The 26,393-nt window shown below is 40.9% G+C and overlaps 2 protein-coding genes across 2 annotated transcripts; both read right to left on the bottom strand.

Annotated features, from left to right (window-relative positions):
• Positions 1–1,280: 1,280 nt before the first annotated feature.
• Positions 1,281–19,997, bottom strand: zgc:85932 (uncharacterized protein LOC405875 homolog). Its single transcript, XM_056440422.1, has 20 exons — positions 19,680–19,997; positions 16,244–16,313; positions 14,767–14,885; positions 14,526–14,659; positions 13,815–13,986; positions 13,581–13,652; positions 13,231–13,322; positions 12,411–12,485; positions 11,289–11,449; positions 10,041–10,198; positions 9,438–9,646; positions 9,285–9,327; positions 8,212–8,289; positions 7,333–7,390; positions 6,442–6,506; positions 5,193–5,261; positions 4,592–4,670; positions 2,649–2,765; positions 2,172–2,230; positions 1,281–1,748 (listed from the first exon to the last, which is right to left on the bottom strand). The coding sequence occupies exons 1-20, from the start codon at positions 19,974–19,976 to the stop codon at positions 1,722–1,724; spliced, it is 2,154 nt and encodes a 717-aa protein (XP_056296397.1). The 5' UTR covers positions 19,977–19,997; the 3' UTR covers positions 1,281–1,721.
• A 603-nt stretch (positions 19,998–20,600) lies between these two features.
• Positions 20,601–24,665, bottom strand: eif3k (eukaryotic translation initiation factor 3, subunit K). The gene is made up of 8 exons (XM_056441035.1): positions 24,495–24,665; positions 23,372–23,470; positions 22,660–22,780; positions 22,219–22,296; positions 21,519–21,585; positions 21,316–21,393; positions 21,107–21,232; positions 20,601–20,732 (listed from the first exon to the last, which is right to left on the bottom strand). Exons 1-8 carry the CDS (start codon positions 24,554–24,556, stop codon positions 20,701–20,703), a joined length of 663 nt encoding a protein of 220 aa, XP_056297010.1. The 5' UTR covers positions 24,557–24,665; the 3' UTR covers positions 20,601–20,700.
• Between the last annotated feature and the right edge of the window lie 1,728 nt (positions 24,666–26,393).

Here is a 26,393-nt window from a genome sequence, read left to right as displayed (position 1 = left end):
GGCGTGTAGTTGTAGTTCTTTGTTTTTGGGGTCAACTGAGCCTTTGGGGTTATATGAGTCTCCCACGCGGCCCGGTACTCGGAGCGCAGAGGGGCATTGGCTTTTGTTGTCGTCCAAATAAATTCCCTGTTCAAAATAAATCCATTAAAATGACAACTGAGAGGTGACAGAGGTGTGTTGTTAGGGTGTGGCCCATGTAGGACGGTCACATGACATCCAACACAACATTCATAACACACTGTGAAAACCAAGTAAATAAAATTATACATCAGTCACGTACACACACCTACACATGCACACACACACACACACACACACTGGTATTTATAACTCTCACTGTTCTCACTTGAAAGAAGGGTGCTGGCAGACGGATATTTACACATACCAGACATCAGCAAAGAATAGAGAGCTATTTCTCAAAATATACTCCGTGGTCAGGATGTAGAGAAGTTACTGAGATGTTCTACGGAACCAGACCACTGAGCAAATATCCGCTGTACGCTGTATGCTCAAATCATGGAAACAAAACTGACAAGACCAACATTACCAATAAGACGTAAACGGACGTTTGAAGAAGTACAAGTATGCATTTGTCCTCATCAAAATGTACGAAAAGGACTGAAAGTAAAAGGACTGATATGGCAGTAAAATGCTCCCAGTCCGTGTTTTACTATATGAATGTAGTGTATATGTATTATTATATGTGATACTTCTGGATTAATATCACTGCTGCATTATTGTGTATGTTCCATTTGACTGCCGTACATGATTTAACTCTTTTATATGTTGTTGGTTAGTTTAATCTGCATCAATGCATCATATTCTATAATATCATCATATGCCTTGCTCCTGTGAGAACCGCGTATCTCAAAAAAAAAAAAAGTAGGAGGATTTACAGATCCCAAAAAGGAACACGTCATCTTTCAGACTTTGTAAAGTAACTGAAGCTGTCAGAGAAACGTAGCGGAGTAAAAAGTCCAATATCCCCCGTGAGACGTCGAGGTGGTACTGAGACAACGGGCCCGTCTCTCCTCCAGCAGGACACACGGATTCACAGTGGTTCCGCCTCCTCTGGTTGTTGTTTTGTTTCTTTTCAGTCGTTAAGCATCTCTGTTGTGTGTTTCTCTGTAAATATGTTGGTCTTTTTTTGTAGTTACCTTTTTACAGGAGGGTTTTGTTCAGGGTAAAGTAGCTCAGCTACTTGTGTCTGAATAAATAGTGGAGAAGAACCGACTGAAGAAGAAGAAGAAGAAGAAGAAGAAGAACATTTTGTATCCAGGTTATCACTTTAGTGCTTTATGGCATCACAATGTTATTAGTACATATATTAAAAGAAATGCATAGTGGAGGGCAGAGAAATTAATTATGAATCAACTCAGACTTGTTGGCATGAAAATAATACACACAATAACTACTTAACTTTAAAACTCACAATAACGGGGACATTTCTATAAAAATACATTCAGCTTTAGTGTTCAGGTGATTATTTGACACTGCTGGTAACTGCCACAACAGACAGGGGGATGGAAAGTTACATTCATCGAATGTCAGTGAATCATAAACTTCACTTTCCCTCTCACAGCTTTGACCTTTGACCTGGGATGTTTCCATGACTGAAGAGCGTTCTCAAGACGTTTCCGTTGCTACTGTTTGACGACGTCACGGTTTGCTACACTGGACTCTGAACAGAGCTGATCCCGATAAATCCGTCCTGGACCAGGTCAGTTGTACATGGTCATGTGGAGCCACTGCAACCAATCAGAGAGCAGAACACCTTTAGTTGAAACTCACCTGGCTTAATGGCAAACAGTGATGTATGCACACGACGTATGAATCTCCTGCCACAGATGCATGATGGGTACTCGTTATGTCTGAATGGCCTTACATCGTTTTATCTTGGAAAGGTTTGGTTTCATACTGTTTTTTTATTATTTTCTAATTACTGTTAAAGAAGTCATTATTGAAGGAAAGCGGAAAAAACATCAACATAACAGCTGATGAAAACATTTCATGTCGTGTGCATCGTTTATTTTTTTCAGTTTGAAAGGTTTCATAAAGAGCTGTAGATATTAAAGTCATTCATATTCTGAAAGTAAAATAAACAACTGCCACCTCTGAGTTTGTATTCCTTCAGCGAAAAAGAGGAAGCGGTCATACAGGAATGCCCGTACCTGTCTGTAGCTCACGGTGACGCTTCCCATCCCCACCATGTCGAACGCTTGGAATTTGTCTGCAAAAAAAGGACAAGGAGGACGTGAGAAGCGTTTGAACCGCTGTGACGGCAAATATTTATAATGTGTATGTCTGTGCAGCTTTTCTAACGAGGTGAAGGGTTTTCGAACCGCTGTTTCCAGGTGAAACCCCAAAAGTGTTCGCTTCAACGTGTTGCCATTTGAATTGAACAAAGGGTGGATAGCTCAGGGTGGAGGTTTCATTTCAACATAAATCATCTATTTTCTCATCAAGCATCGTCTCTGCTCTGGCCTCCCGTCTGGAAGCATCACTCTCCTTGTTCTCCATCTCATGTCTCCCCCCATCCTTTTTTTCCCCTCACACCTCCTCCTCCTCTATCCCTCTTCACCTCTTTTTCTTTATTTATCCTGCAGCCGCCTTTTGTTTGTATGTGTGTGTCCCCCCACCCCCCTTACGGATCATGCTCTCCAGCTTCATCAGCAGATACAGGAAGCCGGGGAAGCTGATGGTCATATCAGGCTCCGTGTACCTCAGTCCGACCAGCTGCATTATCAAATCGTCCACCATGATGCCTGTGGAGCCGAGACACACCGGACAAATGTATTGAGTATTGAGGTATACATGATGTATACAGGACTGTTTCAGAAAATTAGAATATTGTGATGAAGTTCTTTATTTTCTGTAATGCAATTAAAAAAACAAAAATGTCATGCATTCTGGATTCATTACAAATCAACTGAAATATTGCAAGCCTTTTATTCTGATTTATTGCTGATTATGGCTTACAGCTTAAGAAAACTCAAATATCCTATCTCTAAATATTAGAATATCATGAAAAAGTATACTAGTAGGGTATTAAACAAATCACTTGAATTGTCTAATTAACTCGAAACACCTGCAAGGGTTTCCTGAGCCTTGACAAACACTCAGCTGTTATAAATCTTTTTTTTTACTTGGTCTGAGGAAATATTAAAATTTTATGAGATAGGATTTTAGAGTTTTCTTAAGCTGTAGCCATAATCAGCTATATTAAAAGAATAAAAGGCTTGCAATATTTCAGTTGATTTGTAATGAATCCAGAATGCATGACATTTTTGTTTTTTTAATTGCATTACAGAAAATAAAGAACTTTATCACAATATTCTAATTTTCTGAGACAGTCCTGTATATATATATATATATATATTCATATATATATACATTCAAACATACATATATATGCACACACATAAGTACATATATATATATATGTATTTATACATATATATTAGGGCTGTGAAACGATAAACAATTTTAATCAGGTTAATCACAGGTTTCTGTGGATTAATCATGATTAATCACATATTACCGATATTCTCGGTATATATATATATATATATAATGTATGTAATTTTATATACATACATACATAGACATAGATACATATATGTATATATATCCATATATATATATGTATATTTATATATATACACACATACATATATATATAGACATATATATATACATATACATCCATATATCAGTATATACAGGACTGTCTCAGAAAATTAGAATATTGTGATAAAGTTCTTTATTTTCTGTAATGCAATTAAAAAAACAAAAATGTCATGCATTCTGGATTCATTACAAATCAACTGAAATATTGCAAGCCTTTTATTCTTTTAATATTGCTGATTATGGCTTACAGCTTAAGAAAACTCAAATATCCTATCTCTAAATATTAGAATATCATGAAAAAGTATACTAGTAGGGTATTAAACAAATCACTTGAATCGTCTAATTAACTCGAAACACCTGGAAACACATTTTCAAATGTTTGATTTTGTTTTGCTGTTATAAATCTTTTTTTTTACTTGGTCTGAGGAAATATTCAAATTTTATGAGATAGGATTTTATAGTTTTCTTAAGCTGTAAGCCATAATCAGCAATATTAAAAGAATAAAAGGCTTGCAATATTTCAGTTGATTTGTAATGAATCCAGAATGCATGACATTTTGTTTTTTTAATTGCATTACAGAAAATAAAGAACTTTATCACAATATTCTAATTTTCTGAGACAGTCCTGTATATGTATATATATATATACACATACATATACATATATGTATACATATATACATACATATACATCCATATACGTATATCCATATATATATATTTATATATAATTTTGACTATATCCAAGTGAATGTAGCCAGAGTAGATATTGAGGAGTGACTTGAATGAGCCGTGTTGAGAAGAAGAGAAGAGGATAAAGAAATGTGATTTGGCTCCCCCTGCTGGTCACATACATACAGGATATTTGTGTTCTTCTATAAAAGTTGTACACGTTGACTGAGAAAGCCTTAAATGTGAATCAACCATTAGCTGTGTCCGTGTGGCTGTGGGTCAGACCTACCTGCTTTCTTCAGGGCGGGGGCCACCTCTTTGTACTCCAGGTGGTGTGTTTTGTTTATGTCAAAGATCAGGAAGATATCCTGAAAAACATAAACAAAATGCCATGTGTCATGACGTAATGCTACATAGTGGGGCCCATTTCTTCTGAGTGCAACTGAAGAACAGACAATACGTATTTATTACATTTACATATCATATGTGTACAACAACACATGAGGGCATCTACTGACTTAGTTCATATTGTGGAACAAAACCATAAAGTCTTCTACGCCTGTGTTAAGCACGGACCTTATTTCATCATCTAACCAAACAAAACAACAACATTGATTTTCGAGTGCAATCAAATAAAACATAAATGCTGACTTGTCTGGGCCTGCAGCTCTCTATTGTAACAGTGTTCTGCAGTGGGAGGTGGAACTTGAGAAGTAGCTTTCAAACCTAAATCTATTCATCTGTATTATTTCATGTTTTTAATTTGGTCCTTCTCTGACACAAACCCGTCGGTAGATTCGCAATCTCTAAAAGACAGAGATGAGCAGGGGGGGGGTGCTCGGCCTCGACGCTGCCATTTTCATGTGACTGGTGTGTCCCCGTTATCTCACCGTCCACCTCCTGATCTTGTCCCACAATGCTTGGAAGTCGGGCCAGTTCAGCCGAGCGTTGCCTTGGCTCTGAAGGAAAGGTCAAGGGAATGAAACCAGACAAAACAGCAACAAGCCCCAACAGTGACTTCTCTTTTCTCTTTCGCTTTTTTAAATAAATCCTCCCTTCAGGATCAGTTTTAAATGGAAGAGATGCCAGTTTACCCCTCAGAATATTTTGTCCGTCTTTCTAAACACACATCGGAGGGCCCAGGGTTCAAGACAGGTTTTAAGTTTCCTCATAGCTGACGGAAGTAATTGTTACATATAAATATAGTAGAACATGCCATTGTCCAGCGATGCACCAAAAAACAACAACATCAGAGCTTGTTGGAGATAATAACTGGAAAGTGGATAAGGCGATGGACTACGGTCAAGTCTGTCAGTTTCCAGGATCCTTGAAAGAAAATACAAGGAGTCACAGAATGACTTAAAGTCTGTTAAACTGTTTGGGATGACATGAATGTGGGTATGTATTTGGTATTAATATGACATTCTTATTTGGTATACATGTCACATATCAATCAAAACTCTGCACTTTAATCACTTGTTTAAAATTGTATTACGTATTTATAGTATTATATATATAGTATTTATAGTATTTATATATATAGTATTTATAACAACTGTACGTGAATCTTTATGTTTACTTAGTATTAGGAAATGTCTTGTCTTATCTGATTCCTTTGTATGTCTTAACATGTGAAGAAATTGACAATAAAGCTACTACTACTATGTCAATGAATGAAAGTTGTTGTCGTTGACGACGACTTCTGGTGCTTTAAAACCAGTCTCGCCTGAGCAGGGACTTGAACCCTAGACCCTCAGATTAAAAGTCTGATGCTCTACCGACTGAGCTATCCAGGCTCTTGATAACTATACTTTTCATTGTAATAAAAGGGAGGACCTGCTGTCCGTCAAACCTCTCTTTGGCGTTCCTCACATGCTCAGCTCTCTGAACTTAACATCTACAATATATTGAGGAGGGAACTCAGAGAAGACGACGTTGGCTCTCTGACTAAAGAGCTTCTTGATGTCAACATTTTAAAGCGTCTCATACCTAAAGTGTGAAGTTCCCACTGTTTACCACTTTTTAAAAAAAATCCACGTCCAATCCTGAGTGTACCTGATAGATCCAGATCCAAATAGATAAAGACAGACAGGCGTATATATGACAGGTGACGGACATGACGTTACTTTTCAAGGATACATCCATGAGCACCACCAGGCTCTTGCAGTGCTCCAGGACTAAGTACTTCTCGCTGCCGGCCAACACTGAGCACAACGGGTTAGACCGTCAGCGGACACTCAACCATGCATTATATCGACATCGTTCATATTCCTGAATCCTCTGAGGGAACATCCCTGCTAGCAAAACGCAAGCAGAGTGTGATTTGACGTGAGGGATTTTCTTGTTTTTTCCCCTTTATCTTGATGTCCTATATGGAGACTGAGGGACCTGAAGGAGCCGAGTGAGGCATTCAGTCTGATCTAATATAAGCTGTTGTCTTTGGTGTCTAATCAGCTGAAACTAAGAACCTCTGTGTTTCCTTTGGCTTAGAATGATGTGTATCTAGATACAGCATCTTCATGTCCCGTGTTTCTACAATAGCCTAGAAGGGACAAATTAAACTGCTCCAGAGAGGGACATTTTTGCTTTAATTTAAATTTGTTTTGTGCCTGGCACACAGGAGAAGTTTCAGTTGGCTGCAATCTGCCACCTCACCACTAGATGGCTCCGGACCCCACCCACTGGCCCCTTTAAGTACAGAAACCTATTCAACTCAGCCGGCCGATTCACTGACTATTTACTGTGGTGACTTATTGTAAAAAATAACCGTCTGATTGATACTAACCCATAAACCTCATGCACATGTGTGATAATCCACAAGGCGTACAACTGTTGTAAAAAGATCAAAAACTAAATATACACGTTTGACCTACTTCTATTACTACCTGTTTATAACATGTATATTTATGTATTAAAGTACACCAGTCAACCCACAGTATCATATGTCTAATCCTTAAGGCCGTTACAACTCCTTTCTGTGAGAAGAGAACAGAGAGGAAACAAGTCAAGTCAACAATGATGGCCACTGACCTCCTCCCTGCAAGGCCTCGTTCAGCAGGTTGTGGAGATGCACCGGTTTGCAAAGCCCCTTCAGATGACAGGAAGCAGGAAGCGAGTCATTACACATACACGTCATGCAGATAGCCTTTCGTATTTGTGCCGTACTGCCGGGTTCACCCACGGACTGCAATCTAAGAAGTGCCAGTAGTCGTCGTGATGTCACCCCGTTGGTTTGTGGACTGCTGCAGTTTTGACGTCTCGAATTCGCTATTTTGGCGCCATCGTGGTTGATTGTTTTTTTGCAACCAGTGAACAAAAGTAACCATATTTGGACTAGGAAGGCGTGACGTAGAGTATACAGCTCTGGTTGCGACTTGTCAATCAAAAGGTAGCTCCGCCCTAAAGCATACCCTGTGTTATGGGTTATTTGACTCTGAATGGACCATAATTTACTAAATAAATATCAAGCTGTATTGAAGAAGACTTACAACTCATGTTTACAATGTTGACTAAGGGAATGAATCAAGAGTCATTTTCTCAAAGACTTCTAAACAACCGGAGAAGTCGCCCCCTGCTGGTCAGTAGAGGGAATGTACGTTTAAAACATTTTCTTCAGATCTGTGTCAAGAAGCCCAGAAAATAGCTTTTAAATTTAATATTGTGATCGTCTAGACCGCGCGGGAACAATCTGCCAGCCCCAGCTGAATCTTTAACTGACTGGCTTGTTTTAACTCGATGGCGTTTCAAAGCAGCAGACGTTGTAAAAAGAACAGGTGTAAAATGTCAATAGAACCATTTTGTTCTCCTATAAATTCTTCACAATAAAAGCCCCCTGTTATTGAAATCAGATTTGTCTTCAGTCTGAACTTGGAAAATAAGAACATGGGAAAATAGGGTCAGACATCTCACCTTGTTGCTGCAGTGCTTCTTGAACAGCTGTTTGATAGATTTAGGTGAAGGAAGAGCAGCCTCGTGAGGAAATGAATACTGCAGGAAGAAAACACAGGACTTTACTTTCACAAATAAATGCCTCCTGGACAACTTTCTCACCTTTAAAAAGACGATGCTTAACTAAACCAACTTCAGTCTCCAAGTGACAATATATTGCACATATCTCCTTCCTTGATGTGGAAGGTACCGTTTTGGCTTTGTTTCGTCCTGTTTTCCTCTGAATTCCCACATTTCATTCTTTCCTTAATACAACGTTGATGTAGAAGTTCAGAGAAATAAGCGTGTGAGAAACCCGAATAAGAGGTTTTCAAACGCCAATATGTTTTATGTAGTTTTATGTAATATGTAGTATTAAGTTTTGATAGAAAGAGAGAAATGATGGAAGAAGAAGCCTGGATAGCTCAGTCGGTAGAGCATCAGGCTTTAAATCTGAGGGTCCAGGGATCAAGTCCCTGTTTGGGCGAGAGCTCTTTTAAAACTCCAGAGACTGACAGCAACAAGAGGAAAATCTGTCATCAGATAGAGTTTGCCCATATGAGACCATATTTAATGCTTTCTTAATTTCTTAATTCTAATGCTTTCTTACATAACATGAAACACCTGGTTGTGAGGTGGAATTGAGGCGGAACTGTCAATGAGATGACGATTACTTGTAAACTGAACTTCCTCGTGCAACACATAAAACCAGCAAGATGGACTGACAGAAGGAAGGAAGCATTTTCTCGGTATCTACTATTCGGTAATGTAAATCATTAAACTCATGATAGAAATGGTGGTAGATTTACTTCCTAAAACTCTTAGCGCCCGAACAAGGACTTGAACCCTGGGCCCTCAGATTAAAAGTCTGATGCTCTACCGACTGAGCTATCCGGGCTCTACCATCACTGAGACAGCGCATGACCTGGAACCCATCCGGGCTTTACAGAGACTCTCAAAAGCTTCTCTGACTTTTATCTCCAACACTTAGGACTTTATTTGGAGGCCAGTCCACTTTCACTTAGTATTCGCTCAGTGACTGATTGGTCTCGTACCTCTGTTAATGGAAGGCTGTCGAGTTGCGGTTTGCGGGATAGACTAGGAGAAACAAAACATCCTCATCATACTTCTCAAACTTGAAACATGCCGTTTTAAAGGGTATCTGTTTTTTTAAATTAAATGTTCTAAAACCTGGATCCGTGACTCACGTGGCAGCGTTGCCCTGCTCCGTCAGCACCCGGAGGAGGAACGCTCCCTTCTGATTGGCCACGGCGGTTGAGGAGATGATGATGTAGCGGCCCGGCGGGAGGGAGCCACGGAGCACCACCTCCCGGCGCGTGGAGTAGTTGGGGCAGCAGAGGACCGGGCGGAGCACTCTCAGGTCCTCGGGGGACAGGTATGTGTTCTTGGAATTGGCCTGGAGAGACATCACACACACTTAGGACACTCGGGTACACACAGCATGTCTGTTTGAACAGGGACTTGAACCCTTGACCGTTAGATTGTCATGCTAGCCAGGCTCTTCTGTAGTGCAGCATATTAGAGCCGTTGTGGGGATACAGCAAATTATTACGGAGCCAAAGCAGCGCCCAGTTTGAAGGACAGGACTTGAACCAGCGTCCCTCCAGTCCCCAAGCCAGATCCCCATTAATATAATAACAATTTAAAAAACTGACAGGTTTTTTAAAAGTAAAATCTTGACCTGAAGAGAAACTACACCTGTAAAATATGTGATAATTGAATCAATTAGTAACTGACATCATGAGTCTCGCTCTGCGTGAGTGTGTGTGTGTGTGTGTGTGTGTGTATACCGGGTATATATGCAGGGCTATCGCCAGGTTAACGCCCCTACGTCTCTGGTGTTTCTGCATCAGACTCAAAACGAAGGAGCAGTTCTTGTGAGAGTTGGCTGTGCCGCTGTCCACCTCCGACAGGGTGAAGTAGTACTGAGGGTTCTGCCAGAACATACCTGGAACACACACACACACACGCGCACACACTATTAGTACCACACTTTACACTGCATTCTTCAGCCTTGAACCCTAAACGTAAACGTGTACAGAACAGCTGATGAGCACACACACGTTGACTGCCTTTCCCCTTCCTCCTCTCTACTCACAGATGTACACAACATGCATGTAGCAGTTAATGCGCTACGACGACGTGCTTCACGTGGACGGCTCAGTGGGAGACACGCAAACACTCGGCTCCACAAAATGGATCTTAAATTAGACAGAATGCTACTTTGAGGAGACATTTTCAATATGGTTTATTCCATCTCATCCTGTGAGATCAGTGTCCCACTGAATGACAGTTACACTACACGACACTTTAGGTTCAGCACCATTCCATGTCTGAGAGTGTCACTTTTACCTGCAGGATTTACATTTTTTTTCTTAGTATTTGGATCTGCATTGCTCTCAGATTTGATGACACATTTGATGTCGCACCACGTTGTTACCAGACAAATAAACATGTCTCAACTTGACAACACGAACACACCTTAGTGAGCGGGACTTACAAAAGGGAGGAGGTTTATTTCTGACACCAGTACTGTACGCACGACGTAAGAGACTTTACATTTTTAGATACATGCTGCAAATATTGGCCCGAGGTCTGTTTGAACAAAAAACACGGGCACAACAAAAGGACCTGTCTTACATTAAACATTTTTGTTATTTTATTATGACAAGATACGCCAAGATGCTTATTTTCCAAATCAACTTTCTCATGAATCTGCTGAGATATACTGTCCTCAATGAGACGCTTATTATTCCAGGTCGACTCAATCTTATTGAACTTCATTCCTGCAGATGTTTCACAATAAAGCCTTATGTTCAAAGGGATTTATTATTATTATTATTATTAATAAATACATTATTAATGTGAAACAGTAAATCATCTGCAAATGGGAGCAGATCAGAAAAAGATACTTAAAAAGGTTTTCTTCCGTTCATAATGGTAAATAAAATAATGGAGACTTAATGGCACAAGTTAACGTACACAGAATGATAAAAACACAGACGTGTGTCATCATGGTTCGCCATGTATCTTCTTACCCCCATTGGCGGAGCCTCCCGCCGTGGTGTTTGGCACCCAGTTCCCATGATGCATCACGCAGCACCACGGCCGCATGGTGGACCCTGGCTTGCTGAGAGCGTTGATCAGGTGACACACCTCCATCGTCTCAAAGTGCTGTCGGAAGTCTGACACCGACATCCTGATGGAGAGAGAGAGAGACCAGTTACTGAAGCCTCGTGGCGGCCAGCAGGGTGCGTCTCCTCCGGTTTCAAAAATAAGTCAGATTGTATAGAAGCCTAAGAGAATATGACTCTACTTCTCTTTTGATGTATTTCCCCAGTAAAAATGTTAGGAATTAGGTTATCTAGTAAATTATTGTCCATTTAGAGTCAAATAGACCACAAAACAGGGTATTCTTTATGGTGGGGTTCATTTGTATGCGGTTAATCTTTTATGATGTGACTCCTTCACGGTCCAAATATGGTGGCTTTCTTTCACTGGATAGACAAAACCAACATGGCGATGGCCAAAACTCAAGGTCTCAAAACGGCATCCCACAAAGAAATGGCTGTCGTGATGATCACTAATTTCACTTCTTATACACAGTCTATATCAGCGGTCCCCAACCTTTATTGTGTCACGGACCGGTTTCGTACAAGACAATATATTCAAGGACTGGCCTTCACAATGTGGGCTACAAATATGACGTAACAAATATGTCGTAACAAATATGAAGTAGTAAATATGACGTCATAAATGATACGACCTGCATAAGAATAAATATAAAGTGCATACAAATACAACTTTGACGTGTCAAGAGGCTCAGACGCACAGATTATTGTATCTGGTCATTTTTCCAAATAAAACATCTTTCCGCACTTGATAATGAATACAAACCTTTGTTATTCATTCATTCTATGCGGCCAGGACACAAAATTGTCTGGGTGACCCCAAACTTTTGAACGGTAGTGTATATATATATATATTTTCAATTTATAAAAATCTTAAAAAATTAAAACAATGTACAGATTATCAGTCACAATGTGACATTGCATGCAACAAGGTCGCATGACGGCTAAGCCGACTTGTTTCTCTCGCATGTCAGAGTCTTTGTTTGCTGAAGGCGGAAAGTTGAAGCGAGCAGCGATGCACAAACTCACCAGAACTCTCCGTCCTCTCGTCTCACTCGATCCAGCCTTTTCTGCTCCTCCATGCTCACCGTCATCCACTCTGGACTGCACACACACACACACACACACACATACACACACATATTCACACACACACATACATACACACATACACATACACACATATACACACACACACATGTGCCAAAAACTGACTTTTCAAATGACAATACTGTCTGTAAATACATATATGCATTCATTATTTTTGATATTTTTTTATTTGACTCCAGATTTGAGAAATTGTGACAAAAAAGGCGACAAGCATCAGAAACAATATCCTCTACAACTTTTCTCAATATGCATATACATACTATTATTATTTTTTACTTAATTTTTTTATTTTACATAATATTGTATTCTTATGTTTAGATCCTATCAGTGCTAAGAATAAATAGTAAATCATCAAATATAGCCAAAGCACATCCTGCATAACGTTTAAAAGTAAATATCATGGAGGAAGGCGCATTTCCGAATAAAATATGTAATAAAAATACTGTATTATAAGTATTGATGCATCAAACGATTAAAACCGTACATATAGTTTAAATTGTTTGATATATTACATTACATTACATTACATGTCATTTAGCAGACGCTTTTATCCAAAGCGACTTACAATAAGTGCATCTTTGACTAAAAGAGGCAGACAAATGCCAATGCACAAAAACAAAAAAAATCACATTGCGTATACCTTTGAAGGAAATATTAATATTCATTGTGTAGGTTAATTTCTTCATGAATGCATTTTCCTTTCACAGTGTTTAATAGTCCATAACCTGTGTGTACCAACCCTTTTAAGTCGCTCCAGGGCCCCTCCCACTCTGTGTTGCCCCAGGGGTTAAGGAGGCGGACCAAATCCTTGGTGCCGTGTGTCGTCTCCACCTGTCAGAGGAGGATGAACAGAAAGAGCATGCCAACATGAATGCAACCACACCATTTACATTCAGCTTTAGTCGCCTCAGTAGGATGGGTCCCCTTTTTGCTCCCTGAGGTGCACACAGGTCGAAGAAAATCAGAAGGTTGTGATCAAACTTTTTTTTAATCCAAAGCATGCTGCTCCCAATACATATTTTAGGATGTTTCGATTGAAGTCAAGTGAGGCCCTTTCAAATAGGAATGTTAATAGGCATTTTTATTTACCTCCTCTACTGCAGTCAGAGAGTAGGCATGTCGGAACATGATCCCCAGTTCATCCCTCTGCTCCAAAGCACCCTGGAGGCAAAACAAAGACACACAATCCACCCACCGGCTGTCAGGAACGGCCAAACAAGACTCAACAACCCGCAAGTAAACCTTCCATGTGAACATGTTTTGCTGCACCTTTTTTTCTAGACCTAACAAGTCCATCCCTAAGTCTAGCTTCCACCCCCATACCTGGCAGTTGGCACAGTTGATGAGCGCCCCTTTAGCCAGCAGGTGTCTGAAAAAGGCCAGCAGGTCTCGGGGCAGTAAGGAGATTTGCAGCACCTCGGCCACCCCGCCCGTCATATCCACCATGGCCTCATGAGGGAAGCCCATGTCCAGAGCTCGGTAGCCACCTTTCAGCCTGGGACCAAAGATACAGAGAGGAGGAAAAACATCAGGTCCAGCTGGTTAACAAACAAGGTCTTATTGGGGAAAAACTAGAGAACCTTGCTCTCTAAGAAAACATGAGCGGTGAATATAGGTGGACGAACAGAACTTAATTCCGAGAAAGTCTACTTGTACTCCATCTGGCGGCATAGAGAGGAGGAAGTATGTTAAGATGACTTGAACGCTGCCCTTTAGAAGAGACCTGCTGAACTGTTGTATTAGAGCTCATTATTGCACTTCCAACTGCTCCATCTTTAGTCCAGATGGTAAATGAAGGAGAAATGCTGACAGACGGGCAGGTTATACAGTCTCGAGTCTGACAGCTGGTTCACCTAGGAAAAGGTTTTCCCTCACAGACAGGTCTAAACACGGCTCAGTGCATGAGAAGGATTGCAGAGGTTAAATGAATTGGATGTTATTACTTTGATTAAGTGAAGGGTAATCTTATTCTGCATCCAAATGAGGTAATGACTTCTTCCACACACACACACACAGTGATTAACAGGCACTCACTTGGCGTAGGCCTTCTCCAGCAGGGAGCTCCAGAACTCGTGTCTCTCTGGGGAGCTGAGGTAGATCAGACTGTTGTCCTGAGTCGGCAACAAGTCGTCAATCCTCACCTCCTCCCACTGACCGTACTGCCAGAACTACAGGGGGAAATGTTTGAGGACTCACTCGGGAGCGGTTTGTGTGTGTGTGTGTGTGTGTGTGTCGTGCTGCCCAAACAGGAGCATGCCATTTGCGAGGTAGTTACCCAGAAGATGAAGCAGCCCTTGTATCCGTCTTGGAAGCTCTGCCCTTCAGGCATGACCTTATTGAGCAGGAAGCGATGCATGGAGAGGGACGCGATGGCCGAGAGCAACCAGCAATCATCTGAAAAGAAGGGTTGACAGGTAGGTCAGGTTATCAGGAGGTTCTGCACTTCAACACAGACTACTTTCTCAAGGATCTTAGTGAGGAAGGGGAGGTTAGAGATCGGTCTGTAGTTAGCCAATACCTCCGGTTTAAAAGTGGGCTTGTACCGGAGAGGTTTATTGAGAGCTACTTTGAAGGGATGTGGTACATGGTCTGTTCACAGAGACACATTGATAATATCTAATAGAGAGCTGTCAATTAAAGGCAAAACGTCTTTAAGCAGCCTCGCCGGGATGGGGTCCAAGAGACAGGTAGACGTGTTAGAAGTCAAAACCCGTTTTAGACAACAGGTCTAGGTTGATGGGAGAAAAAACATCCAAATAAACACCAGGGTATACAGCGTTTTCCAAGGCCACTCCACTTGATAGATTGGCACTGGTTGAGGGCAAGAGATCATCAATCTTGCCTCTAATAGTTAAAATCTTTTCATGAAAGAAGTTCATAAAGTCATTACGACGGAGGTCTACAGGAATACTCGGCTCCACAGAGCTGTGGCTCTCTGTCAGCCTGGCTACAGAACTACAGAGAAACCTGGGGTTGTTCTGATTGCTCTAAATTACTGATGAGTAATAGGCTGCTCTGGCATTACGGAGGGCCTTCTTATATGTTTTAGGACTATCTCGCCAAAGTAAGCGTGATTCTTCGAGATTGGTGCTTTCAAGCTTCCGTGATGTTTGCGGGTCTGAGGATGACACCAGGGAGAAAACCTCCTCTGCCTCAGATGACATCCGTCACGAAGGGGGACGCACACAAGCAAGTAGTCAAGAGAAAGGGTTTTATTTAACTCTGGATAAACAGTGGCGTGTGGAGTCCGTAGTTTTAGTGGTGGAGGTGAGTGCATGCGTGGAAAGTCAAATCATACTCCCTGAGCGAGAGAGAGAGAGATAGTTTTAACAGCAGCGCTGATACACAAGGCCCAGGTGTTGCCAATGCTGCTGATTACCTCAGGTGTTTCCACTCTCCTGATGACCCTTGGCCACGCCCACTTGCAGCGGCACGAGCCAAGTGGACGAGAGGGTCGTCACAACATCAGAGATAAACTCCCCAGTCGTGTGCTGTGAACAAGTGTGTGACTAAAAGGTGTGTAGATAATGATTAACTGCTGGAAGATTAATCGCATGAAGTGGACCAGTGAGAGGAAATCCAGATGTAAACACCTGGAGCACCACGTACGGGGGGGGTGAGCTCACCAATCAATATATATCCCTTTGTGATTCAATTTTAAAACCGTTGTTTTTCTTACTCAACTTGCCTTGTGGGACGAGCGATGTGTGTTTGTGGACTCGTCGTGTCTGAACCTACGTAGTTCCACTTACTGAGCTTTCCCTGGCGGACGTCCAGGCGAGTGGCTCCGTCTATGATGAACTGGGGCGACGAGGTGAGCTCCTGGAGACAGAGAGGAGTTTGGTGATTGGTTGAACAAAAACAAGAGGAGGAGGAGGAGGGAGTGGGGAAGATGGGAGCATTCCAATGTCAACTAAAACAGGATGAATGAATGAATGAATGAATGAATGAATGAATGAATGAATGATCTTTATTTGTCATTGTGCAAAGGAACAACGAAATTTAGATGCAATCCCAAGGTGCTAATAGGACAATATAAAAACAACAAGACAATATAAACAAGACAATATAAAAACCAGAATGAGCGAACAGGGTGTGGCAGCTAATTAATAAAAGGTACTTTATCAACAGTCTTTATGGGGTCTAAAGGGAAGATTAATACTAGTTTTTACCTCTTTGCGGCATAGCAAAGTGTTTCAATAGTTGTCATTTAATATCTATATCATAATATCTAACACAAGTAATAATAAATTACGTGATGATCTCAGAAACTCCTCTTGCGAAGCCTTAATTATTATTACTTGTGTAAGATATTATTATATAGATTTGATAAATGATGTCGCAGAGTGTGTCTCTCGCTCTCGCTCTCTCTGTGTTTTGGTTCAACCTTGTTTTGTGAGGTACACTCACCGTCGAGTCGCTCATTTTCATAACAGATACTTCAGGGTCATGTCTGGCGGCTCAGATAAATCGTCATGCTTTGCGGAGGCAAGACGGATTAAATCAGTGAACTCTCAAAGTCGTTGAAGAGGGCGACGATGGCCTGCAGAACCGGTTTGATGGGCGCAGGCGGGTTGTTTTAACTTCAGTGTGTGCTGATGAATACCGCAAAAGTAGATTGACACATCAAACACTCAACGCTCTTACACTCTTATTTCTCGTTGTCCCTGTTTTTTTGTTGTTGTCCCTGTTGAGAAATCATCACGATTTCAAACTGGATTTAGTACATCTCTTCTGCTTGGCAACATATAGACTAAAATGTAGGTTTTAAATAAGCACAGACAGAAATCTCTGTCATCACAAATGTAAACAACCAGTCGGTCCTCCAGGTGCCAACAGGGGGATCCAATCAAACACCAGCCAGGATGTGTGCTTTAAGACTATTAATGGCCAGCTGCCAGCTGTGGATAAACGGACCGGGAAGTTCTACACACGCAGATGTTCAGTCTATTAATTTCAATATGATTGCACGAAACGTTTCTGTACATTTACTTATTAATAAACCAATATGAAGTACCTGTACTTTGAGTATTCCTATTTCAGACTTTTTAGTCGCAGCTTTAGTAACTTTTCAGATTACAGTTTTTCCTGTCCAGTAAAATAAGTGTTTGTGATGAACTGACGGATGAAGTGTTGAGAAAATCTTCTCCCATCTTAATCTAAATAAAGCCTCTTGGAACTATATATATATAAGTTTAAAACTAAGTTAAAGATACACTGTGAATAGAACTCTTTGAATATATTGTGTACTAGAGATCTGTTTGTTGGACCGAATTTAGGATTGACGAATTGATTTATAATTATTTTCTTGCTTTGACATTTTTATTTTTGTGTTTCCTTATGGCCCTTTTTGGCTAGATGCAATGGCTCATTTTTACTTTATTTTTATTTATGTTTTATTATTATTGTTATGCATTCTTACTTTTGAAGGTTGTATTTCTGTAAAAATACCTTAATAAAATCTCAAGTATAAAAATAAATAAAAAGCGATCAGCTCAAATGTGTCATCACAAAGCTGAAACCGGATGTTTTTATCTTGTTTTAGAGCTACGTGGTTCTCATATCACAGAGACGCTACAAACATATGAAGATATTATTGAATATGATGAGTTGATGTCACTTAAACTAACAGGATATAAAGAAGTTACAAATATCGACAGCAGTAAAACTCCCAGAGCGACTTTCTCCTCTGAGGTACATTTCTCCGCTGTACAGAGATGGCGCTCTGTTAATGCTCTGAAAGCCAAAACATTTCTTTCCCTCCATTGTCCCTGCGGGTCTTTTTGTTTGTGTTGGTATCTCCACGTGATGTGTTTGAAACGCACCCATCCTCAGTCTTTTTTCTTTCTGTTATGAATTGCACAATGACACCGTTCTAAGGTAGCTTCCTCAGTGAGGACACATGGTGCATTAAAAAAATGAAACGGGTTTATGTTTAAATGTCGTGTAAGGTCTGCCTCACCAGGAGATCCCTGTGTGACTAAATGATAGTAAATGTAATCTTTTTGAGCCTGTTACGTCACTTTTCTTCCATGTCAGCGCTTGCTCTATAACCTCTCTTTCAATAAAAAGACAATGAATACCTTATACTTTCCATGAAGCCCCCACTTGATGAAATAAAGTATAACTCGGTTTTGTTATTCAATATCAGAAGTGTAGAAGTGCAAAGCAGCGTGAAATGGAAATACTCAAGTAAAGTACAATAAATGCTAAAATAAATTTAACAGCACAGTGTTTGTAGTGTGGTGGCATCAAGCGGTGTCCTTTCCTTTAAGGACAATACTCCAGTTAATATACTGGGTTACCTTGCACCACTCCCCAGCAGTGTAATATGTGGTGGAAGATCCTTTACTTCCCTGCAGACAATTACGAGGCATACGGTACAGATTACTGTATCACCACACATACAATCATTCAGATGCTGTTTTCACGTAAATGCATAAGAACACCCAGATACCACATATGTACATTTTGCTGCTAATATTTTCTTACTTTTATCTTTTATTTGTAATAACAGTGGATTATTTCTACATATTAAAAGGCCTGCATAAAAAAGCAGAGGAGTTTAGAAATATACTTAAAGTACCAACGTTTTTCTTTTTTTAATGAATTAAAACAGAATGGAACAATTATTTCAAAATAATATATTTTCTCTGATTATGATTAACCCTTGTGTCGCCTTCGGGTCAATATGACCCGATTCAATGTTTAACCCTCCTGTTACCTTTATATTTACTAACATATTTTACCCTTGAGGTCAATATGACCCCAGCTATTAAAATCTCCAGAAAATTATTAGAATTAATATTGTTTTCCAAGTTTAAGTGTGAGGTACTTTATGTTTGTTTGTTGACTCCCGAAAGAACACCGACATTAAACATTGAATCGGGTCAAATTGACCCGAAGGCGACAGGAGGGTTAAATATTGAATCGGGTCAAAATGACCCGAAGGCAACACAAGGGTTAAAGATGCATTAATGTGTTCATTGCAGCTGGTAAAGGTGGAACTTGCGGAGTAATCTCTTGAGATATATATGAATCTGTTATACATTTGTATATTAATCTGCAAAATAGCTGAAGGTACCCAATACATGTAGTTCCCTCCAAAATAAAAGTATAAAGTCAAGTAAAGTAGCTGAAAAGTAAATGCACTTGGTCACGTGACCCCACCACTGCATCTCTCTCTACCTTCGGTCGTTTCCACTTGACCCCGGCCTGCAGCTCCAGCTCCCCCAGGGGGAAGTGGTAGTCCACGAACAGCCCGTCCCGGCCCACCGTGCTCGCGTCGCCGTTTTCCGGCATCACGTCGCCGCTCTTAAAGAGGTCCGCGAGCCAGCTGCGGGACTGGGAGCCCAGCAGCTCGTCGGAGCAGACCGAGTCCGCGTCGTCCTCCAGCGGCGGGAGGGAGCCTTCGGACGACACGCTCAGAGACTTGATCATGGCGGAAACGCGAGACGCGCTTTCTGAAGCTGCGCTTTCCGACATTCTGCCTTCCACGAGAAGAAGATCAAATACTCAGAAGCCACGCCCTGTTCGGTAGCTCTGCAGGTAGATGCTCACCTGAGCGCGAGGCGAGTGGGTGGAGCCGAAGTACATGGAGACATGTCGGGACTGTGTTGGGAGCGAGTATGACACAAATAACATCATTGGTACAAGAGGGAACGGAAACCCATTGCATAATAGCATCTCATATGAAGGGCTTAGTATATCATAATTATGAATTTAGCATCTCCTTAACTCAGTATCACATAACTTTACATTTCATATTACTTGGTACCTCAATTATAACTTGGCATTTTGTATTACTTAGTATCTCATTTACTGCAGATTTCATTATGACTTAGTATCTCATAACTATGACTTAGTATTGCATTAAACACTTAACATGACTCAGCAATGGCTATAAGCCGATTCATTTGATTTATTGCTTAATAATAGAGTGGAACCAACACCCTGATAAGATTTTTTATTAATGAGGAAGTTGAAGCCATTTGTGGGAAAAGCTGGCAAACATGTCCCCTGCAAGGAGTTCACTTTGTTAATGAAGCAACTAAAAAGGTTTCAAGAACGCTCAGAGAGCAGCACGGAGAAACAAACTCAGACAGGCTGTGCGGGATAAATTACTTTTATTGAGGAAAAAGAAAAGTGATTATGAAAAATAATGACCTGGTTGAATCTGTCTTACAAAGGGTGTGTGTGTGTGTTTGCATCACTGAGACGTAGCCATGATGCTGGATACACCTGGGAAAAGAAACAGATAGAAAAGGGGGTAAATATAAAACGTTAACTTACAGTTACTTAACTATGTTAGATTTGTTTCTGCGTTAACAGTCAAAGTGTGAACTAATCCTTCCAGTCATTTCCAAACTTGGCACAGCTAACGTTGACTCGGCTAACGTTCCCCTTATCTGTTCCTTCGGTAACATACGTCACAGCTTTTTGCCAACGGCCCAGTGGAAAACCCCAGAAAAGAAGGCAGACGGACTTGCCAGTTAAACTTTAGAACTGGTTCCCCAGAGCACAAGGCAAAGTGATACACACCTTTCTTTTGGTCACCAAATGTTACTCCATTTCTGGCTACACGATCATTCATTAATGGCCGGTAGCACACTCACTCTCAAAGTCGATCTTCTCCACGATGTTCTTGGGCTTGACGCTCTCCTCCTGGTTGAAGACGAAAATTTGTCCTTCCTCGTCCTCCGTCCAGCCGTACTTGTTCATCCACACCTTCACCTGCGTGTCTGGAGGAACGGAGGTTGACAAAATGAGCAGGTTTTGCATTTTTACCTTCGCCGTGGTTCATCGATCTCTCTGCGCTTCTTACCCAGCGGGTCTCCCAGCATCTCGGCCAGTAACCGGTGCTCGATGGTCTGGTAGGTGATGCCCACTACGTGGCAGATGACTGGAGAGGAAGAACAATTATTTTTAAATAACAGACGATGCTGATGATGTTTACACAAGTTCGATGCGTGCCCTCGCTTCTAGTTCCACAGGATGAGTTTAATGCGAGTCGAGGACGACACTCACACTTGCGAACAGAGTCCTCGAAACCGGTAATGCCGTCGATGAGCTCTCTGTTCTCCTCCAGACTCGTCTGTCAGGATGGACGAGGAAGGGGACACGATTAAAAGAGAGTGAGAGATAAGACGGGAGGAAACCAAAAAGGCCTCAGAACGAGAGAGACGTTGCAGAAAGAGTGTGCGGTGTTGTCAGCGTTCATGAAGCCTGACTGGTGCAAACTGCGCTCGGCTAAAACACAGCACTCGCACGTGGGAGCGCACAACATATGAGCGGCAACCTGCAGTTCAAAATTATTAATAATTATTTCCGCACCTTGAGTAAAAATATTTTTTCATTTCTCATTTTTGAATTCTGCTAAAAAGATTCAAAATAAAACAATCAAGTCTTTCTAATGACATTTAACGTGGCAATGCTAGCACCGACAGCTGCTGGACGCCAACACAGACGCCGCGTGGAGTCAATCCCTGTCGTGGACTAGCTCTGAATTTGGAATCGAGCACCGTAAATATTGTTTCCGGCATTCAACTTAAAGTCGTGACCCCAAGTTTCGGCCTTAAGATGTATTCAGATATCTTATTGGAACAATAATTCAATACAGCTCCTTCCTAATCTTCAAATAATCTATGAAATTAAGTGCCACCTCTCTACCTAATATCATTCCGATGTCTCTCTGTAGTGTCATTCAACTGTTGTCGGTGTGTCGTACCCAGAAGCTCTGGAAGTGACACGTCTCCAGCAGGTTCCCGAGGTAGAGGATCTGTCTGATGGGACGCTCCTCTTGCTGCGACACTGTAGCCAAGGAAAGGTCCCCGACCCAAAGACAGAGGGGCACCCCCCAAATCCTCCCACGCTGGATCTATTTCCATACATTTCTACGGTAACTCTTGATAGACATTGCTTCTTTAGGTGAACACTACATTTAGAGCTTTTAATTACATCCTTTGTAAAATACTGGATCTCAATGTGAATAAATACAGCTTCACAAAATATATTGGAAAAATAATAACTGTGTATCTTTGCCAGAAAGATCAACGTCTCCCTGACCCCCCCCCATCAGCCGCATCGGCCTGTGTTCAGTACTGACCGCCAGTAAATTAGTGAACAGTCAAGAAGACGTCAGCTGGTTGAAACGGCACCAAAAGGATACTTGTGTTTGTTCGATCATACACTTGCACAGAGTGAAGTCGGTGTGTGGCAGGTTGGTCAGAGCCTTCAGGAGGATCTGTGAGGTCACCGTAGTCTGGAAGTAAGCCGGGTTGAACTGGTAGCTGCAGAGGAACATATAGATTAATTTATGTCAACGTTTCTCTGCTCTGCGGTGGAAACCGGGGCTGAAACTATTAGTCGATTTTTTTTTTTCATATATTCAAATGAATTAACCCAAAGTAAACATAAAAAACTTGTTTGATTAATATTTCAAGAGTGTATTGAATCTTCTCTTGAAAAAGAAATGCAACAAGGTAGACAGATTCTCAGATGCCTGACAAGAAAAACACTGAACCTGAAATTTAAAAGGATTGCTGTGACACACATTACAATCACGCCTCCCCTGACCAGGAGGATTTGAAATCTGTCAAGAGACGTGTGCCGTCTAGCCTCAGCGCTATGGGACGCTCTCACATTAGCAGAGGTTACAGGTGTATTGTATTTTTTAATAAACCAATCTCTAGAGGCAGCTCACATTCGTTTTTTTTTTTTTAAAGCTCTCTTTTCTCAACAAGAATGACTGGAAATCTACAGAAAAGAACACAACAGCACCAGAAAACAGTGGGAAAGTTTGACAACTACCCTTTACTGTCAAAACACACCCACACACAACCACACACACACTGAATGGGGAGGCGGGTGTGATGACTTACAGCTTCAGGACAGCCAGGTTGGCCTCCAGGTCATAGAAATTCTCTTTGGCTTGAGTCTCCACGTAGCTCTCCAACGTTGGAAGGTTTTCTGGGTTGTACCTGCAAAGAGGGACAAGACCCATCAATCGTGTGTAGAAATCTGGGTGTCCAGAATTTACATATTCTACACTCACAGACGGTTTCAGCACCTTGTAACTCAGCATATTTGGTTCAATGTTTTTTTGCAAGGCAGTGATTGTAATGGGTAATAAAATACAGGTGTATTTTTGCTGCTAATAATTCTCCGCGATTCAGTTGGTCACTAAAACAAACAATATAATAGACAAAAATAATTGAATAACCAGAATTAGCTTGCAGAGCTACAGAATAAGTACTTTATATAAATAACAATTAAGAAAAAAAACTCTGTTGCACGTAAAAGTCCTGCATTCAAATTGTAAATAAAGGCATGCAAAACGATGTACTTAAAGTATAAAAGTACTCCTTGCGCAGCCAAATGGGCTTTTTAGTTATATAATATATTATTATTAATGCGATAAGATGCGTGTGTATGTTGTAGCTGGCTGCAATAGAGGTAATTATATTCAATTAAAAAACCTTTGTATTTCATAACTAAATGTAAACCCGACAATATTTTACTCTGAAATGTATTGGAGCCGAAAGTAGCATCAAGGTGTCCTTGCAACACTGATTAATACTACGCTGTAACAAAAACAAAACATTTTAATAAGAGTGTGTCAAAACCATGACCATGGACTGACAGTCCAAAGTTGGTACCATTGGAAATGTTATTCTTTTCTTTTCATATATACAATATCTATGTTTGAAAGGCTGCAATGCATGACCTGACCTGTTGTTTGTAAACTAGTTGAGCAGAGCTAGACAACGTGAGCTGCTGGTCAGATCTGCTCTTCCGGTTATACTGTTCATATACAAGTTACACAAACACATGTTGGCGTTAGACAGAAAATGAAAAACCTGAACTGAAACCGTAAAAATTAGTTGAATGAGCGAACGGCCTCCGACTTCACTCGGCAGACGTTAGCTTAAAACATTAGCCAACGGCTAAGCTATCGCTAGCTTGTGCGCCGGGGTTTCAGCTCATTGGGAGCGTCGCGCATACCTGTCGATTCCCCGGAGGAGCTGCACCACGCTCGCCCGCACCTGCTCGAAAGGCGACGACATTTGGTCCAAACTTTTACGAGCAGAATGTTAAGGTGAAAACCGAATTAAATCCGCACGTGGGCCGCAGAAGGAAAAGATACCGGGCGGAGGGAGAAGAGTCGGAGCTGAAAGGGCGACGCACAAGGCGGACCGGAAACTACACGGACCGGCACGACCAAGGGACCGGTGTCTGTATATATATATACTACCGTTCAAAAGTTTGGGGTCATCCTAACAATTTCGTGTTTTCCATAAACTTACACTTTTGTTTATCAAATTAATTACGAAATGATAAGAAAATATAGTCAAGATCAGGTTAGAAATAATGGATTTCAAAGGAAAGCCAGTTGTATAGCAATTAATTCTCTCACCAACATAATTGTTTTCAGCTGTGCTAACATAATGTCACAAGGGTTTTCTAACCCTCCATTAGTCTTCTAAGGCGATTAGCAAACACAACATGTACCATTAGAACACTGTAATAATAGTTGCTAGAAATGGGTCTCTACACCTATGTAGATAATATGTAATTAAAAAAACAGACGTTTCCAATAGTCATTTACCACAATAACAATGTATAGAGTGTATTTCTGATTAATTTTATGTTTTCTTCATTGAAAGAAGAAGAAGTGCTTTTCTTTGAAAAATAAGGACATTTCTAAGTGACCCAAAACTTTTGAACGATAGTGTATATTCCAGTCATAATCCTCTCACACTACCGACTCATTTGTTTGGGATGGTAGTTAATATGGCGGACGCACAAATGGAGTGGAAAAGGGAAAGTAGAGCGTTTAGGTGACGGTTAGGAATTAGGCCCAGACAGTTCAAGGTTGCGTCCTAAGCCTCCTCAATTGCATCCTGTTCCTATAGTCAGTTCCTTCCACGCGGGACGCATGGAGGATGCAGAACACCACGGAAGAGGAGAAGAAGCGAGGGGTGCTTTTTCAATATGTGATTCCTTTCCTCGCCCTCCTCCGCTCATGTGTCAGTCCAGCCCAAAAGAGATGTCAGTGGAGGAGGTGAGGTAGAAATGCAAGAAGAGAGGAATCAAAAAGTTCAGGCATTTAAAAAATCAGACCCACTTGCTCTGGAGACATCATTTTAAAGCAACAACTAAATTAAATGTGCATACTAGTGTTTACTATGTACTCACAAACATGACAAAATAAATAACACCAGATTAGTGCTGAATGCATATGTTCTTATTGAAACAGGCCTAATAATTGGAAATAATTTGCACTTGTACACATCATGGCACAATTATAGCAGTTGAACTGGATGTCGCCAACACTCAAGATATAAACGTAAAGGTGACATATGTAGTTGAAGAATTGCATGAAGAACGGACCTTCCAAGGAGTTGTGCTACATATATGCCCAGCGACTGCCCTCTGGTGGTGGAAATCTGTCTCTTGCTCTTTCATTTTGACATTTGTAATGTTTTTTTTAAATTAAATTGTCTTTTCTCACTGAGCATTTACAGCACTTTCCTACCCATAGGCATACTAAAACAAAGAAAAAGTATTTAAGTATATATAATATATATACTCATGTATTCGTCCCACCATGTTAAAGCAGCATACAAAACATACAAATAAAATAGAAAACATCACGAAATTGAATTCACATTATTGCGCATATAACATATTTATATTTATATGGCACATGAGTTAATAGTCAGTTTTAGTAGCCTTTGTGCAGTATGCTGGGGGAAAGTGGTGGATACAGTGTGACAGCAGCAGGAAGGAAGTACCTGCGGTGTCTCGGTTCCCACTGTCACTGAAAAGAGCAGTTCACGTAGCATGCATTATTAGTGAAGAGCAGCACATCTTCAAATTTAAGAAGGTGGAACCATAACA

Source organism: Pseudoliparis swirei, chromosome 20, assembly GCF_029220125.1.
Source record: "Pseudoliparis swirei isolate HS2019 ecotype Mariana Trench chromosome 20, NWPU_hadal_v1, whole genome shotgun sequence".
Classification (NCBI taxonomy): domain Eukaryota; kingdom Metazoa; phylum Chordata; class Actinopteri; order Perciformes; family Liparidae; genus Pseudoliparis; species Pseudoliparis swirei.
Note: the sequence above shows the minus strand (reverse complement) of the source record. Positions and strands in the feature narration are given on the sequence as shown.

Excerpts from the sequence above, each read along its gene's own strand:
- zgc:85932 (XM_056440422.1), bottom strand. The coding sequence starts at position 19,976 with ATGTCGGAAAGCGCAGCTTCAGAAAGCGCGTCTCGCGTTTCCGCCATG. Across the intron at positions 11,450-12,410 it reads CGAGAGGACGGAGAGTTCTG|GATGTCGGTGTCAGACTTCC; the intron begins GTGAGTTTGTGC and ends TCTCTCCATCAG. Across the intron at positions 7,391-8,211 it reads AGAAGCACTGCAGCAACAAG|GGGCTTTGCAAACCGGTGCA; the intron begins GTGAGATGTCTG and ends TGTCATCTGAAG.
- eif3k (XM_056441035.1), bottom strand. The coding sequence starts at position 24,556 with ATGTCGTCGCCTTTCGAGCAGGTGCGGGCGAGCGTGGTGCAGCTCCTC. Across the intron at positions 22,781-23,371 it reads AACCTGGCTGTCCTGAAGCT|CTACCAGTTCAACCCGGCTT; the intron begins GTAAGTCATCAC and ends GTTCCTCTGCAG. Across the intron at positions 21,586-22,218 it reads GTCACTTCCAGAGCTTCTGG|ACGAGTCTGGAGGAGAACAG; the intron begins GTACGACACACC and ends CCATCCTGACAG.